Raw genomic sequence first — 16,468 nt, 5'->3', positions numbered from 1 at the left:
CAGGCATTTTGAAGGGATGCGAGGAGTAAGTTCCGACTAACCGGAGGTTAACACAGCCTTCCTCTGTGTACTCTTTCCTCTAAAGCTATTCCCTGTAAGCCCCTGGGTGAATGCAGATGCAGGTTCCTTTAGGCACTCGCCAGTGATCACCTCCTGAAGGCCATCAGTCCATTTTGTAAACCTTTAGATCCGGAACACACAGTACCTGCCCCTCAGAACCCAGAACAGGCTGTCTGGCCCATTTCTGGTGATTTTCCATATTGGTGCTTATTTTTGGTCAATGATTTATATTGGGGATTAACGGAGACACTGGTGTCCAAACTTCCTCATTGGCAGTGCTCTGGGGTTGGTTCAGATGCCTTTTTTTTTTTTCTTTAGGTGAATCCTCCTTTATCCCCAATCTTAGCTTTGTGCTCCCCTCCCACTCTGATCTCCATCCCTGTCATTTAATCATTTATTGCATTAGTATGTACTTACTGGGGACCTGCTGGATTCTTGACCCCAGGGGTTGCGTGATGAGCAAAACCCAGTGTGTGGTCAGTGCTCCTGTGGAACTTCCTATCTGGGGAGTGGGAGAGGCAGGCATTTATCATGTGAGCCATCAGATAAATGGGACGTGGCGGCTGTGGCGCAGGCATGGGGGAAGGATGGGGTGACTTGACCCCGTTCTTATGGGCAAGAGCCTTTCACGGGTGTAGGTTCCTTGAAGGCAAAGTGGCCTCTTTATGCCCTCCTGATTCTGGCATGTTGCTTGTGCTTTCATAGGTGCCATCTGTTGTCTGACTGGAGGGTGACTGACCAGCTTCGGTAGGACTCCTCCCCCCCCCCCCACCCCATTGTTGCTGGTACAATGGCAGCAGTGTGGAAGAAAAGGTTAATTATTAACTACTCCCAGGTTGGTTAATAAAGACTCTTTACTGCCTCCTTTGGCAGTATCCTTAGATATTACCTCTCTATATATTTGGGAGGACAGGGTCATTAAACATCCTCGTTCTGTAGACCTCTCTCTAGCTGATGATGCTTGGTTCACACATTGTCCCCTACACTTGTGCTTTTCGGTGTTGACTTTCATAGCCTAAGGCATTTTTTCTTTAGATGAACCTCAGCTAATGGAAGAAAAGAAGAAAACAGGGCAGCCTGGGTGGCTCAGCGGTTTAGCGCCGCCTTCAGCCTGGGGCATGATCCTGGAGACCTGGGATCAAGTCCCACATCGGGCTCCCTGCATGGGACTTGCTTCTCCCTCTGCCTGTGTCTCTGCCTCTCTCTCTGTGTGTCTCTCATGAATAAATAAATAAAATCTTTAAAAAAAAAAAAGAAAGAAAACAAAGAACTGATGGCTAGAAAGTATTTATCCACCACCTTAGAGAATCTTGCTGAGAAAGTGGTCTGAAAACCATTCTTTCTGTTGGGTACCACTGCCCTGTCGGGGGACAGAGCCATGTCCCCTGGTGGGGTCACCTTGTGGAAGGCATCTCCTTTGATTCTTTTCACTGGGTCATCTTTTCCTTTTCTGGTTTCACTTTATGTTGATGATCCCAGTGTCATACTGGATTATAGGGATGTGACTTCTCCTGTCCCTGCTAGTGACTCACTCCACAAACATTGAGCTGCCTGGGAAAGAAACAGAAAACATGAATGCCATTGGTTCTTATTCTCAGCGACTCCATCATCTGGTTGGAGCCATGACCGAAATGATAGAATAGAAGGCAGACAGGACATAGGCCAGCAGCGAAGAAGCCCGTCAGGGGCTGTGGATGTTGAGGGAAACGAGAGAGGCTTCTTCCATCTAGAAGGCTCCTGAAGGACAAGGCATCGGCAAGGTGGGCAGAATCAGACGCGCAGAGATGGGCGAGAGTAATACAGAGCATGAGAGCAGTTGTGCGTGCAGGTGCGGAGCGCAGAAAGATCAAGGTGTTAACAGGGAAGCTTCTGGTCGTCTAATGGGGCCATTGGGCTGAGTTAGGGTTGGTTTGTGACGGTGTGCAGGACTGTAAGGTTACAGCTACAGCATCAGCACCTATTTGATGCTGCTTTGTTCTAGCAGTCAAGAGAAGTTTGGGTTTTCTTTCTGATTCTCACTTTTTTTTTTTAACATGGTTAAAAGATGTGGGGAATGCCCGGCAAAGAAAACGCCATTGTGGGTGAGTTAGAGCCCCTGCCCTGCTCTGGGGCTGTTCAACCCTCCCCCTGCATGGTTTGCCTCTGAACTGGGCTGCAGCCAGGAAGAGGAGGTTCCATTTGTTACTTCTTCCCTTTGTGGCTCCCTGCTCCATTCAATTACAAAGTGGCTCTTACACGGTGAAAGCCCAGTGTCTCTGGGCTACAATTTCTAGCCACAGACCCTACATTTGCTGGGCCTCAAACATGACCTTGAGGCCACATCCCATCACACACCCAGCCCACAACAACGTTAACCAGCCTTCTGTCTAGGCAAGGCAAGCCCAGTGCAAACCCCACGCCTTTCCGTCGGTGTCTCGCTCTCCTCTGCCCCCTTAGTGGGAGAGGTCACTGCAGTTGGGATGCTGGAAGAGCGGTGGTGGCTCACTTTCAACTGCGCTACATTCTCGCAAGAAAGCAAGGATAAGATCCACGCTGGATGGCAGTGCCTGGGGAGGGTCCGGGTTTAAAAGTGGCAAGTCAGGCTTTGTCTGTCTTCTGCTGCTGTGTCCTGCCTGTGGGAACACCAGGGGCCACCACAGCTGCAGAGCCTCAGGTCCCAGGAAGCAACAGGGTATGTGTTTCCAAAGCAGGCTCATGCCACCAACAAGCTGCAGTATCGTGACACCTAGTGCTGAAGTGTGGCATTGCCACTCAGCTCTATAAGCTATTCCACGTATTGATGGAGAAGATGACCTGCAGATGCTCGAGCGCAGAATCTGCAAACTCACGGGCTCAGAAAGGAGGTGTGCAGTGGCCATGGGAGCTTAAGGGTCAGCAGGTGGAATCTTTGTATAGGATTCCAGATCCCTGCTTCTGTGTGTAAGGAAATGTTGGTCTTCCATCCAGAATGGCCTCCCAGCCACCCCCCACCCAATAAAATCCAGTCTTATCACCTTAGTTAGTGATACGCATGGTGAAGTATTAGGAAGAGTGTTTTCCTACCTGTGACCCCCACAGCAACACAGAATGCAACAATAGCAGTAAAATAAGACACCTTGGTGGATGGGCAGAGGAATGGAAAGACGTGTCAAAGCAAGTCTAGACAACGTGAATGATAGAATCCAGGAGGTGGGTATGTGGTGCGCACTTGTGAAATTCTTTCTATAAAGACACTTCTGTGTGTCTGAAACTTTTCATGATAAAATGTTGGAGAAAATGTCATCTGTCCTCAAAGGCCTAGATACGACATTCCAGTAATTTGGGGAGGAAGGTTCTAGAATTCCTGAATTACTTGTGGCAGATTACCCGTGCACATTATCAGACCATCTTTCATGGCGGTGGTCTTGGTGGGACCTGTGGTGCGGATTTGCTCTTTTGACTCTTGTGTTGGGGGCAGCCCGGCTGGCTCAGCGGTTTAGCGCCACCTTCAGCCCAGGGCCTGATCCTGGAGACCTGGGATCGAGTCCCAAGTCAGGCTCCGTGCATGGAGCGTGCTTCTCCCTCTGCCTGTGTCTCTGCCCCCCCCCCCACCCCCGTGTGTGTGTCCCTCATGAATAAATAAAATAAAATAAAATAAAATAATAAAATAAATAATAAAATAAAATAAAATAAATAAAATAAAATAAACAACTCTTGTGTTGGACAGTGGCCTCCGTGTAGGCAGGTAGGCTGCCTTCTGTTTATATCCTCAGTGCACCAGACAGGCATGATATAAGGTACAAAGGAGATGGACCCCACTTGACAGTAGGATTAACTTAGGAATGCCATGCTTAACTTTGCACTTACCTTTCTTGAATGTTTGTAATGTAAGGTTTTCTTGGATCTAGCACCACTCTGTGTATGTTTTATTATTATTATTTTTTAAGATTTTATTTATTTATTTTTAGGGAGAATGCATGAGAGCACAAGTGGGGGGAGGAGGGGCAGAGGGAGAGGGAGAGAGAGAATCTCAAGCCGACTCTGTGCTGAGCGCGGAGGAGCCAGATGTGAGGCTCGATCTTAAAACCCCACGATCACAACCTGAGCCAAAAACCAAGAGTTGGATGCTTAATGAAACTGAGCCACCCAGGTGCCCCTGAGTGTGTGTGTGTGTGTGTGTGTGTGTGTGTGTATGTGTGTAGAAGAGAGAGAGAAATTAAGGTTAACATTTCTAATACCCAGCACTGTGATCATGGCTATAAAACAAGACTATGCTGTGTGGAGCCAAGGCCGGCTGGCAGTTATGTCAGTGACTGTGCCCCAAGCTCCCAGGCCTTGGTAAAGGAATTCTGCACACTGGGACCGCGGTTCAAATCCAGGGCTCTGGACTGTATGGATCCACCCTCATTTGGAGAGCCGTGCTGTAGAAATACATATAAATCAGACTCAGGATGTTCTATCAAGGTCACTGACAAAAATCTGTTTAGAACCTAGTTGATTTCCCCAAAATATGTAAAACCCCAGGTACCAAAAAGATATTCCTAAATCATTTGGACTGTCATACTTGTTTCCATAATGGCATATTTTAATTCTGGGAAGATTTAGAATTGGAAATAGAAGACATTAATAGAATCAGAACCATAGTGTTAATATTTGACTTAGAGGATCTATACATATTGATGTTTCAAGTGATTATTTAAAATAATTTGGCCCACTCAACAGGTCAGCCTGTTTTTCCAAATTAAAATGTGCAACGAAATGATTGATTTAGACTTGATTTTTGAGAGGGTTAAAGTCTTACTAGATTCATAAGCAGTATTAGAGCGTTTAAGATAATTTATTAGGTTTTTAAGAGTTGTTTAAAGAAAGGTTTTAGAAGTTAGGTCAAACAATTCTAATAGTTAAAAGAATTAAATATATTCTAAATTAAATATGTAATTTAAAATGTGTAAAGGAGTTTAATTGCTTTGTAAAATGGACTAAACATTATTTGAATGGCCCTTTGAAAGCAATTATAGAGGCGCCTTGGTGGCTGTTGATTAAGCGTCTGACTCTTGGTTTCAGCTCAGGTTGTGATCTCAGGGTTGTGAGATGGAAGGCCGCATCTGGCTCTGTGCTCAGTGTGGGGTCTGCTTGAGATTCTCTCTCTCCCTCTGCCCCTCCCCTGCTCCTACACACACACACTCTCTCTTAATCAATCAATCAATCAATCAATCAATCTTTAAGGGAAAAAAAAAAAGGAATGCCTGGGTGGCTCAGTGGTTGAGCATCTGCCTTCAGCTCAGATCATGATCCTAGGGTCTTGGGATTGGGTCCTGCATCGGGCTCCCAGTAAGGAGCCTGCTTCTCCCTCTGCCTGTGTCTGTGTGTCTCTCATGAATAAATAAATAAAATCTTAAAAAAAAGGTGATTATAAAACTTATAGGATATATAAATTGAGCTTCAAACTTGATGAACTAAGGTGTTTAAGTTTGTTTTTTAAATAAATGAATAAAATATGCATTTTTAAAAAACCAGGTAAACCCAATAGTGTTTCTATATACAACGCTGTCCTTGTGGTGGTTAAAAAATTCACATGAAATTAAGTGATTAACAAACACTGTTAGGTCAATGCTCAGAGTTAGTTGAATTTGAATTTAATATCTGAATCAGCAGTATTCCTTATGGAGGCAAGAAACACCCAGAAACTTCCCATTAATTCCCCTTCATGGCTTCAAACATGTTATAGAAGAAAGAACACAGGGTTTTGAAAGATGATCTTGTTTATGTTAAGAATGGGGACAGGAGAGTCCTGACACATTTCGGTGAAATGGTGGCTATGACATCGTGCCCGGCACATGGTAACTGCTCACTGAGGGCGTGTTGTAGACATCATAATTTTTAGAAGTGTTACAATCAGAGTTTGAGTTGACATTGTTGAACTCCAACGGTGCCATTTGCATGGACTCCAGGGTGTGTACAGTCAAATGTGGCTGTCCTGGATGGTGATCTCACCTCAAACAAATGCCGTAAGAAATCAGTTAGAGAGGTTATGTGTCACGCAGATCACGCAACCTCGTCTGCTTTCACAGGGAAAACGTGTGGGGGCAGACGTTTTTGCCATCTGGACAAGTTTCGGATAAAATTGCATGTAATACGGAACCTTGGATTTATTTCGTTCTGGCCACTCAGCCCCAAACGGGACGCACAGTGAGGCCCTGCGCTGGAGGATGCTTGGCTTGTCTGCAGACATTGTCATTTTGGTCTGGCTTCTGGTAATGAGGCACTCCTGGCCGGGCTCTGCTGTCAGCGAGCCTTTGAGACAAATTGCAAAATCTGTACAACCATCTGAGAGATGGAGAAGTAGACCCGATGACACTACAGGGGATATTGGTAGTTCTCAAAAGTTTGAAAGAGAATGCTTAGAGAAGCAATTCTTAAACCTGAATTTAGAGGCCCTTTTCCAGCAGTTAAAGGGTAAGTTCAGACAAGCAACAGGATCTGAGAGGATCCTGACAAGCTAGAATGATAGGCTTAATCTGGTGGGTTGAAATGTAGAAATAAATGTAAGGCTGTGTATTTGGATCAGAAAAATCATAACTATGCATGAAAAGACTGGGCACAGAGGTAGGGATATATCTGAGGAGCAGTCTATGAAAAAGACCTCTAGGAGTTCAAATGACATAAACTGACAGTTCATTGTGGTTCCCCAAAATCCAGTGCGGTGTTAGGCTGCATCAACAGAGGTAGTGTACTTTAGGACAGGGGAGGCGATAGACTTCTGCTGTGGACTTGTCCTAGGAAGAGCACCACTACAGGCCTGAGCTCCAGGCTAGGAAAGGAAGCTGGACAAAGGATGGTCACTGGATAGATATGGTAGTGTCTCAAAGCTGTCACAGGCAACAGAGGCGGTTTGGCCTGGGTATAACTCCAGAGGACCGGAAAGCTATCATAAATATCTGAAAGCCAGTCATCTGCGTGGCCTTGTTCCTGTTAAGAGGAACCAGGAGAACCTGGGGATGAGAATTACAAGAAGCCCCAAATAAGAAGGGTCTTTTTTCTTCTTTTTCTTCTTTAATATGTTCTAAGGTAAAATGGACTGCTTCCTTAATTCTAGAAGTGCTTGGTTAGGCTTCTAAGAATTTAGACTTCTAGTGGTAGGAGCGGATGACCCAGAGGAACTTCCCAGCCCCAGGTTCTATGATTCCTTTGCCTTCCTTCCATGGTGGCCCTGCCCTGTGTGCTCCTAACACAGGCTGCAGACAGAGCCATGAGGACAGGCCCGATCTAGGCAGTGCTCAGGAGCTTTAGAAACCTCAGATGAGGTTCCCATAAGGACACTCATGGGTCGGTCCTCATCATGCTGCCAGAGGAGATCTGGGGGGGGGGGGGTGGTCCCTCTCTTTCCCTTAGAGGCTGTGTTATTTCCTCACTTTGTTCTGTGTGCCCAGCATCGTGCTGGGTCCCAGGGAGGCTTTGGGGCCGAAGACCAAGCTCTTGCCATCTTTAGGTATGCAGCATGTCTGGGAAGTAAGATGGCCCAGACCAATCCTACAACCAGCCCTGCACTTCCCTACATGAGTGGGCTCTTATTTCATGTAGTATTCATAACACACGTCCCTACTTTGCTTCAGGGACATATTTTCCCGTGACGCTGTAGTTTTTCGAAGTCAGTCTGTGACCTCTCAGGCTGTCCCCTAGTGGGGTAGGGACGGGAGGTGTTTGTTTGTACTTTTAGGCATTTTCTTTCCTCTCCAGGTTATAGAGCTTTGAGGAGATTAAGTCGTTTTGGGTTGTTTTTTGTTTTGTTTTTTTTGGTTTTTTTGGTTTTCTTTTTCATGAACATGATCTTGTGTATAGTTAGTTATTAGCATAGTGACCACCTTTAGGGAACGTCTGCTTTCACACTGTGACCTCCATATTATGGTAGGGTTTCTGCACCCACAGCAGTTCATCCTCCAGTGGCTCTGCTGACTGTAACCGGAGTGAACTAGAAATCTGGGTGAGGAGTGGGCATGAAAACTTGGGAACAGAAACAGGCTTGTGGACTCCCACGCAAATCCTTGGGTTTGTTACCCATACACCCCTTTAGGTCGAAGCATGTAAAGAAACAAAAAAGGCACATTTCTTTCCTCAGTTGCTAATCACAGTTCATAATTAAGTGCCCTTCATCCTCATTTTCCGTGGTAAACATTTTTGCAAACAATCGTACCGTTTTATTTTTCTAGCATTAGTGAGTGTACAGCTCCAGCTTAAAAAGTCTTGACTCTCAATTCTTTTCTTAGCTTTCCCAGGCTGTTTTTCAGTTGATTTTTTTTTTTTTTTTTTTTTTTTTTTTTTTTGCTTGTTTTGGTTTTTGTTGGCTTGCTTTTTTAAGGTAACCCATCTTATTGTAAATTCTTCTTTCTTTCAGGTAGGAATGAATTGATAGCCAGATACATCAAACTCAGGACAGGCAAGACGAGGACCAGAAAACAGGTAAAACAACCGGCCTGGACACTGTGCATGTCAGCGAATGGCCCCAACGAGGCATTTTGGCTGCAGTGGCTGTCTGTGCTTTGGCTCCTAGGAGCCCCCAATTTGAGTTCCCTGTAAGGACGTCAGTGGTGTAGGTGTTTTCAATTGGCTCAGTTTTCACTGTTCATCATTTCAGTGACCCCTTACTGTGTGGTCTCCGGAGTTCTTTTTATACACATCTGGGAAAGTGTCACTCCGAAGGACAGTGTACACACTGCTCCTGTACCGTACTTTAATACTAATGTTTCTTTCCCAAACTGTGCATCTGTAAACACTGCAAAAGCCGCAGGTGCAAATACACTTGGAAATCATGAAATTTTGAGATTTTGTGCATTGTACATTCCTGGTACAATTACACATTAGTCATGATTTCGATGAAAAAGTAACGCTAGCAGCCGTGAGTATTGGCCTGAATATAATACCGAATGATGTGCGTCCAGGGAACTGTTACTCCTTAAGCTATGGCTTTTTTGTCAGTGGCTGCTGTGACAGAAATGAAGCTACAACTTTGAATACCTTTGTGCAGAGTAGTGTCAGGAATATCCCTCTGCCCTTTGTCAGGGCTCTGGCTCTCCTGGTTCCTTCTGGTGTAAAGCAGCCCCAATCTCTGACCCAGTGCAGAACTGGAATGGATGAGAAATTCGTATTTAACTACAAACAGAAAAAGAAAGGAAAAGGGGGGGGGTGGGGAGAAAAATCAAACGAACCTCATGGGTGAGTTGTTAACAGAACAAAATTATTTTTTTATGTTGACCTATGCTGATCTATCTGGCATGGATTTTAAAAACTATCATCATAGCCAAAGGCAGACTCCACTGTGGTCTCCTTCGGTGTGAGCAGCCGATTCCAGTCCTCTGCTCAGTGATGAGTTGTTTTCATGAGTGTTTATGGCGGGGAGAGCTTTTCCCCAGGAATGTTACATGTGCCCCCGCCGGGAGCCTGGCTGCTGAGTCAGCACGGAGGGCCGTGGCCTCCTGCCAGCGCGCAGAGGCAGGGCATTGTTCAGTGGATGTTCCCCCAACAGTGGACACTGGCCCTCTGCAAGTCAGAGATTCACGCAAGAACAAAATTTTGGGTGAAAACAAGTAAAAGCAGGAGCCAGAAGGAGGGACGAAGAGGATGAGGGAGTTCCTGCTTCTCCATACCCTTTTTAAAAAATTATTATTTAAAGCAAATTGAAAAAAAAATTAATCATCAAAACTCAAAGATAAAAGGATCTTTTAGTACCGTAAATAAATCCTGCTTTTATCGTCAGGAAAGTATTTGAAATGAAGTAACTGCCTCAGAGTTGCTGAACTTTTAAATTAGAAGGTTCTAAATTTCTGAAACAGACCGATCTCCTGCCCCACATAATTGAAAGCACTGGACCTGAGCTGTCCCACTGGTCTGTGAGCTCTGGTCATGTGCCCAACCCCTTCACTGGGGGGACTCTTCTAAATTTAACCAAGTCCCACTGAAAGAGATGCAAATTTGTTTACCCAGTGGAATCATTGTGTTTCAGAAGCTGGGCTTGGCTTGGTTTCCACACCCCGGCATCCTGGGGATGTTTTTAGGCAGCAGTTGGTGATACCTCTCCAATGTGAATTTGTTGTTCAGCAAATCGTGTGGTTTTCAACCCAGATTTTTAACAGGATGGCTGGCTGGCTGTATTCACACTTTTCGCTTTGTAATAATATGCAAATCCACTTGGCGCCCAGTCAATATCCAAAAGAGTGGAAGGATTAAAGATATTTATAAGGGCAAAAAAAAAAAAATGCTCTGCTAACTGGGTCTTTCCATTTCTCTTTGAGATCTAATTTACATGTCAGTATTATTTTAACATTTGCTACAGAATCCAGAGCTCTTAATGAGATCAGAATATAACCGACAGCTTCAGCTTTTTGATTCTGCAGAATGTGCTAATTTATGGATAGTCTCTTCTAAATTGAGAAGAAGGGATTTTCCCTCCTGATACTGAGAAGCTATAAATATTTTCGTTTACCTCTAGCCCCACCTTTTAAAATTTCAAAAGAAAACAGCTCCACTCTCCCCCTCTCGATCCCGTGCCCGTGATTTCTCCCTGGTGAGAAAACGAAGAGCAGCCTCACTTTCATCCTGAATCAAGTCACTGCAGTGATGACCCAGTCTGAAAAGCTTCGAGCAGCGCTGGGGGCTTGGTGTCTGGCTGGGACTGTGTATTCCTAACTGCAGAGCTTTGTTGAGATGCAAATAACCTCCCCCCCACCCCCCCACCCCACCCCAAAACCCTCCCAAGGAGTAGCGATTTTATATTTGATTTCCTTTTTTTTGTTTTGTTTTGTTTTGTTTTGTTTTGTTTCCCCTCATAAACCCGAACAATGTAGGTGTCTAGTCATATACAGGTCTTAGCAAGAAAGAAAGTTCGAGAAATTCAAGCCGCCATTAAGGTACGTCTGGCTTGCCCAGTTGTAGGGGGCTTTTCATCTCCATGGTTACAGGCTTTTCCTTTGTTTTCCTCCCTTTTCCCCTACCCTGCAGGTGTCTAGTCACATTCAGGTTCTTGCCAGAAGGAAATCTCGTGATTTTCATTCCAAGCTAAAGGTATGCGCTTTCCTGCTTTTTGGCTTGTGGTTGCTACGCATCTCACTTCCTGTTTTCCATGGTGACTGGTGAATGCCTGGTGCTGGGATTCTCGTAACCTAGTTTCCTCGCATGTGAGAGCTGTTTACATTTCTTTGTGTCTAATCTCTCTTTCTGTACTAGCCTCACATTAAGCTCAGAGTGTGTGTGTGTGTGCGCGCGCGTGTGTGTGTGTGTCCCTAATAACAATGCAAATGCAGCAGAGAGCTGGTCTTGATAACTTCAGCACAGAAAACTGATTTTTTTTTTAACCTTCAAATGTCCACCAAACAGCCCTGGGCTAGGAGAAACAAAAAAAAAAAAAGAAAGAAAAAAAAAAAGTCCAGAGACACAAAGTTTAGTGTAGAAATCGTAAAATGAATAAGTAAGTCAAATAAAATAAGAGTCACTTCTAGAGCAGTTATCATGAAATTCCTTCAAAAGAATATTTAGAAGTTATTTTGCACTTTTTGTGTATTTTAAAGAATACTTGTGAAACATATGTCTTTTCCATGTAATTGTTCACGTGTTCTTTCAACACGGAGAGTATTTTCTGCCAGATTTCTTCCAAGTTGCTCGATATTTTTTTTAAGTGTACGGCTCTGTTATTAAAAAAGAAATTTGAGGTGAGGCCTTAAAATGAAAAGATCTTAGAGATGGGAAAGCTCTTAATCAAATCCATGTTTGTAATTCCATTTATACTTGAGCTTACTTTTTTTTTTTATTACATGTGTCTCCTTTTCCAGTCTCTGAAAATACATTTCCCAGCAAAAACGGAGGCATTGACGTATTTTAAGTGCAAGTCTTCCCTGTTTTCTCCCCTTCCAAAATTTGCAATAAGATGTATACGACCCCGTTTTTCTTAATGCTCTCTATTTGAGAAATGCAGAAGGATTCTAGTTTGTACAGAAGAGCTTTACTTTATAATTAAAATGCATTTGTAACCTATATTGTTGCCTTTCCCAAATGCCTGCTTTTTTTGTTCCATTCTGATTTTTCCCCCCATACATTAATGAAATTTGTTCTTGTACTAAACCTAAAGAACAAAGTATGATTTCACAGCACTGAATGGTGAACACTGGGATCCTTCCCAAAGTCCTCCAACTTTTTTTTTTTTTTTTTTAATGCAAACAAGGCTGGCTGTGGAGCAAGACTAGTGACCAGGAAGGAGCATTTGGTGGCCCTCTGCAGTGGGCAGCATGCTGGCTCGCTCGCACGTGTGGCTGATGGTGGCTGGCTTTTAGCTGCACTGGCTGAGCAGTAGAAAGATTAAGATAACTTCATAGACTCTGCTTTTTAACCAAAGGTGCCGTCCTCTCTATGTGGATGTAACTACCCCAGTGTTTGCTCAAGTTCTGACTCTGTTTCTGGTTTCTCTGCGCTAACGAATTAATGATGTACAAAGAAGTTTACAGACCTCAATTTTGTGTTTCCACCTGCAATGTTATGAATTGCTCTATTTCTCTACCATCCGTGTGGTTCGCACCGACTCACCAGGGCACACGGCCTGGGTCCGAAAGCCCTGTGCATGGTGAATAAAGAAAGCCCTCCTGTCCAGAAGGGATGCAGGAAATTCTCATTTCGGGATTTTAAGAATCTTCCTCAGTGGAAACAGTTTACCAGTACTTTATACACACGTGTACACACAGACACACAGTTGTATTTGTGTTTGTTCTTACAAAAGAAGAAAAGATGACATTCCCCCTCCTTTCAGTGCTGGCCCACTCTCTCCTTTGGGGCAGACACAACGAGGAGGCGGAAACAGAGGCAGTAGGGTAGCAACCAGCTCAGCGTTTCAGCTCCAAGAACCACCTCCATCTTCTTGCAGTTACTTTCCTTCCTCCCAACCACATTATTCTTGGAAGAAGGGAGGCCTTTGTCCTTCCCATCAGCTAATACCAATTGAGTGCTCCGGGCATGGTGTTCATCACGGTGGGCAGTTAACAGTCAACCCCCTATTCACAGAGCTGGCCATGGAAATGGGAATGTGAAATATAGGGCACTGTGGGATAAGTGTTAGCAGAAAGAGCCAAGTGCAAACGTGGAGGGAATCCGAGGGACGAGCCGCCTGGTGAGGGTGTTGCTGCTTGGGAATGCAGAGACAGGAGGGAGTGAGCTGCAGAGCCTCTCATATGTTCTCTTGGTTGAGCTCACTGCGAAGTAAGTCCCATTATTCAGATTTTGAGGAATAACATTGAGGAAACCAGGGCTCCAGGCATTTAAGTGACGCGCCCAAAGCCACCAGGCCCAGCACGCATCACTTGTCGAGATTTGAACTCAGATCTTTCTGAATCCTAACCCACAGGCCTCTCCGGCGGGTTTGCATCCAGTGGAGGTAGGAGAATGTTTTCAAGCAGAAGGCCTTGTGTTGGCACACCATGTGTCCCCCCTCACATCCCTTGGAGTTAGGTGTGCAGCTCAGGGCGATGAGGTCCCAGCCACAGAGCTGCCGTGTTGCCCCTCAGAGGATGTTAGGACAGTCGAGGAGAAAGAGACTGGCTGTCGCCTGCCTGCAGAGATGTTGCCGCCTTCACCTCCCGTGGGCATTTGATGTTAGAGAGGGCTTCCTTAACCTTCCTGACCAGCCATCACCGGGAAGTGGTCTCGGAGGAGAGGTGGATCTCACCCGTTTACCCTCTCAGTCAGCTCTCGAGTCTAGCAGCACGTTTGCAGGAGGCAAGGATGAACCTCCTCGCTGAGATCGTTGTGGGGTCAGGACGAGGGCCACATCATCTTGGTCCCCCACACTAGCTAATGAGGTAAAGTCTATGGAAGGTGGAAATCATCCCTGGAGACAACGAGGAGAACTTCTGGGTGGGCGGTGAGGGTGGCAGGAAATACCCAGACTTAACGAGATGTAGCAAGGCCTCCTGGAGAGAAGGTGGCTGTGGACTGGCCATTTAAGGTGCTCGGTCTGCCTATCTGCCTCAGCCTGCTGCTGGGCTTTTCCCCACTGGCTTAGAAGTCAAGGTTTTTATTCTCTGAGGTGGACAAAGACCTGTAGCCCTCCTTTGAAGCATGAAGCCAAGCTTCCTCTCTCTGTCCTCCTGGGAGTTTGAATAAGTGGTGTGCTCATACCTGGGGCCGCTGCCAGGTGCGGCTTCCATGTGTTGCCTATAATCCTTCCTCCTCCTTCCCTGGAGTAGAATTTTTGAGGCTGGTTGCTTTCCAGCCTTTTTTAAGCCACAAACTCATGTTTCAGATTGAAATCTTAGTTGAAACCTTTAATATATAAATGAGTAAATGCTTTTTTTTTTCTTTTTTTTTTTTTAAGATTTTATTTATTTATTCATGAGAGACACAGAGAGAGAGAGAGAGAGGCAGAGACACTGGCAGAGAGAGAACCAGGCTCCCTGCAGGGAGCCCGATGTGGGACTTGATCCTGGGTGTCCAGGATCACACCCTGGGCCAAAGGCAGATGCTCAGCCACTGAGTCACCCAGGCGTCCCCGCTTTTTTTTCTTTTTAAAGATTGATTTATTAGAGGGAAAGAGCACGAGTGGGAGGGGCAAAGGGAGAAAGAATCTGAAGCTGACTCCAAGCTGAACGCAGAGCCTGACACAGGGCTTGATCTCACAACCCCAAGATGAGGACCTGAGCCAAAACCAAGAGTCAGACACCTCACCGACTGTGCCACCCGACACCCCTAAATGACTAAATGCTGTTTTAATTCAAGCTCAAGCTCTTTTATCCTTCTCAGTGGCCTCTTTGGCTGTTCACTGAATAAGGTTTGCAAACCACCCTGCTTTAGGCAAAGGAAAAAGGAGGTGACTTCCCTCTCAGCTGCCCCTGCAGCCTTTACGGGACGGCTTATGTTCTGGATGCTGTCTACTTTCCATATTCCTCTCAGGTAGACAGACTCATGAAGAGAGTGGTCATTTCCATGTCGTAGTTGACAATGAGTCAACCTACCTATGAAATTCAGGCTCTTGAATAAGTTAAAATAAGTTCCAAAGAGAACTGGCTCCACGCAGGGAGCCCGATGTGGGACTCGATCCCGGGTCTCCAGGATCATGTCCTGGGCTGAAGGCGGCACTAAACCACTGAGCCACCGTGGCTGCCCAATTTTAACTTTTTAAAAAAAGATTTTGCTTATTTATTTGCGAAAGCTGAGCAGGGAGCCCGACACAGGGCTCATTCCCAGGTCCCTGAGATCATGACCTGAGCGAAAGCCAGATGCTTAACCGACAGAGCCACCCAGATGCCCCTAATTTTAACTTTTATAACAGAATTTGTTCTAGTGGAAGCTTATGGTTTCCACAAAGGTTTTAACTTTATAAAACACAGAAATGATTAATTCGGTCCAGCAAACTTTTCAGTTGAGAGTCCAGTGTGTTCTATACCCTCGAGTAGATGTTGGACTTAGAGAGTCAAATAAGCAGTCTCTGTTCTTGAGGACCACTCAACTTTTCTGTTGTTTTTGGCCACGTTTGGGGAAATACTAGGTTTCCAGTAGATTGTCCCACAGCTAGGGGGCCTCCGCAGTAGAATGAATAGAGTGGGCGTTTCTGCATGTGGGAGAGTTAAGGAAAGCCTTGCCGTTGGGGGATTGGGGGGTACCATTAGAACTGGGCACTGAGGAAGGCAGACTGCTCCCCCTGAGCCATGGGAGTGCTCGGGGAATCATAAGGAACACTGTTACTTGGAAGCACAGGATGGGAATGAGACTGGAGGAGCCCAGTGCAAACATCCTGGATCATCTGTGGGAGAGTGAGGGTCACTTCTGGGTCATAGGGTGCAAGTAGGGAGTGCTCATATTTAAGCTTCAGAAAGCTCTCCCTGTTTTCAGGGGGATGGCCAGGAGGGAGGCAGAGCTGGACGCAGGGAGCCTAATTCAGGGGTTGCCATAGTCTGAGTGATGGAGGTGAGCACCGGGACCAGGGCAGCTGCACACCCCTGGGGCCCAGCTCTGTGGCTCAGGTCAGCCCTCCCCGCCCTCCACACCTGGCTCCCACTCCAGTCCACTCCTGACAGCCGTGTACTCTTCCTTCCTTGGTGTTTTTAAAGAACAAATTATGTTTAAAACTTCTGTCCTTACCCAGTCTGAAAAGCACACACCAAAACTTTTCAATAGTAGCATTGAACTAGGTTTTGGAAGGTTGGGTCCTCGTAAAGTAGTAATGGCAGTTCGCTGACGGCATGCATCAAAATGTTAACTGTGAATTTGGGTTGCTAAATTTTAATATAACAAGGTTTTAAAAAGTGCAGAGAATTACTATAAAATGTTTATGCTTATCCCAGCCAGGGATGATCGTTTTCGTTATGACGTATTTCCTTTTATTTTGTTTTTCCAGTGGATGATTTTTAAAAAAAGAGGCAAAACATTATTCTTTCTTTTTCTAATTTCCTCTCCCCAACCTCCTTCCCCAGCCCACCTC

At 45.4% G+C, this 16,468-nt stretch overlaps 1 protein-coding gene across 8 annotated transcripts in view; it reads left to right on the top strand.

Annotated features, from left to right (window-relative positions):
• TEAD1 (TEA domain transcription factor 1) overlaps nt 1-16,468 on the top strand; it is a 268,606-nt gene that overhangs the window by 184,535 nt on the left and 67,603 nt on the right. For 5 of the 8 annotated variants that reach the window (XM_041730079.1, XM_041730084.1, XM_041730085.1 and 2 more), the window contains 3 exons: nt 8,411-8,475; nt 10,857-10,919; nt 11,011-11,073. In XM_041730079.1, coding sequence (XP_041586013.1) covers nt 8,411-8,475; nt 10,857-10,919; nt 11,011-11,073 — 191 coding nt within the window. The remainder of the gene's footprint in view (nt 1-8,410; nt 8,476-10,856; nt 10,920-11,010; nt 11,074-16,468) is intronic. The other 3 variants (XM_041730082.1, XM_041730080.1, XM_041730081.1) reach the window with 2 other exon arrangements.

Source organism: Vulpes lagopus, chromosome 15 (assembly GCF_018345385.1).
Source record: "Vulpes lagopus strain Blue_001 chromosome 15, ASM1834538v1, whole genome shotgun sequence".
NCBI classification, from domain to species: domain Eukaryota; kingdom Metazoa; phylum Chordata; class Mammalia; order Carnivora; family Canidae; genus Vulpes; species Vulpes lagopus.
This window is presented reverse-complemented; position numbering and strand designations above follow the sequence as displayed.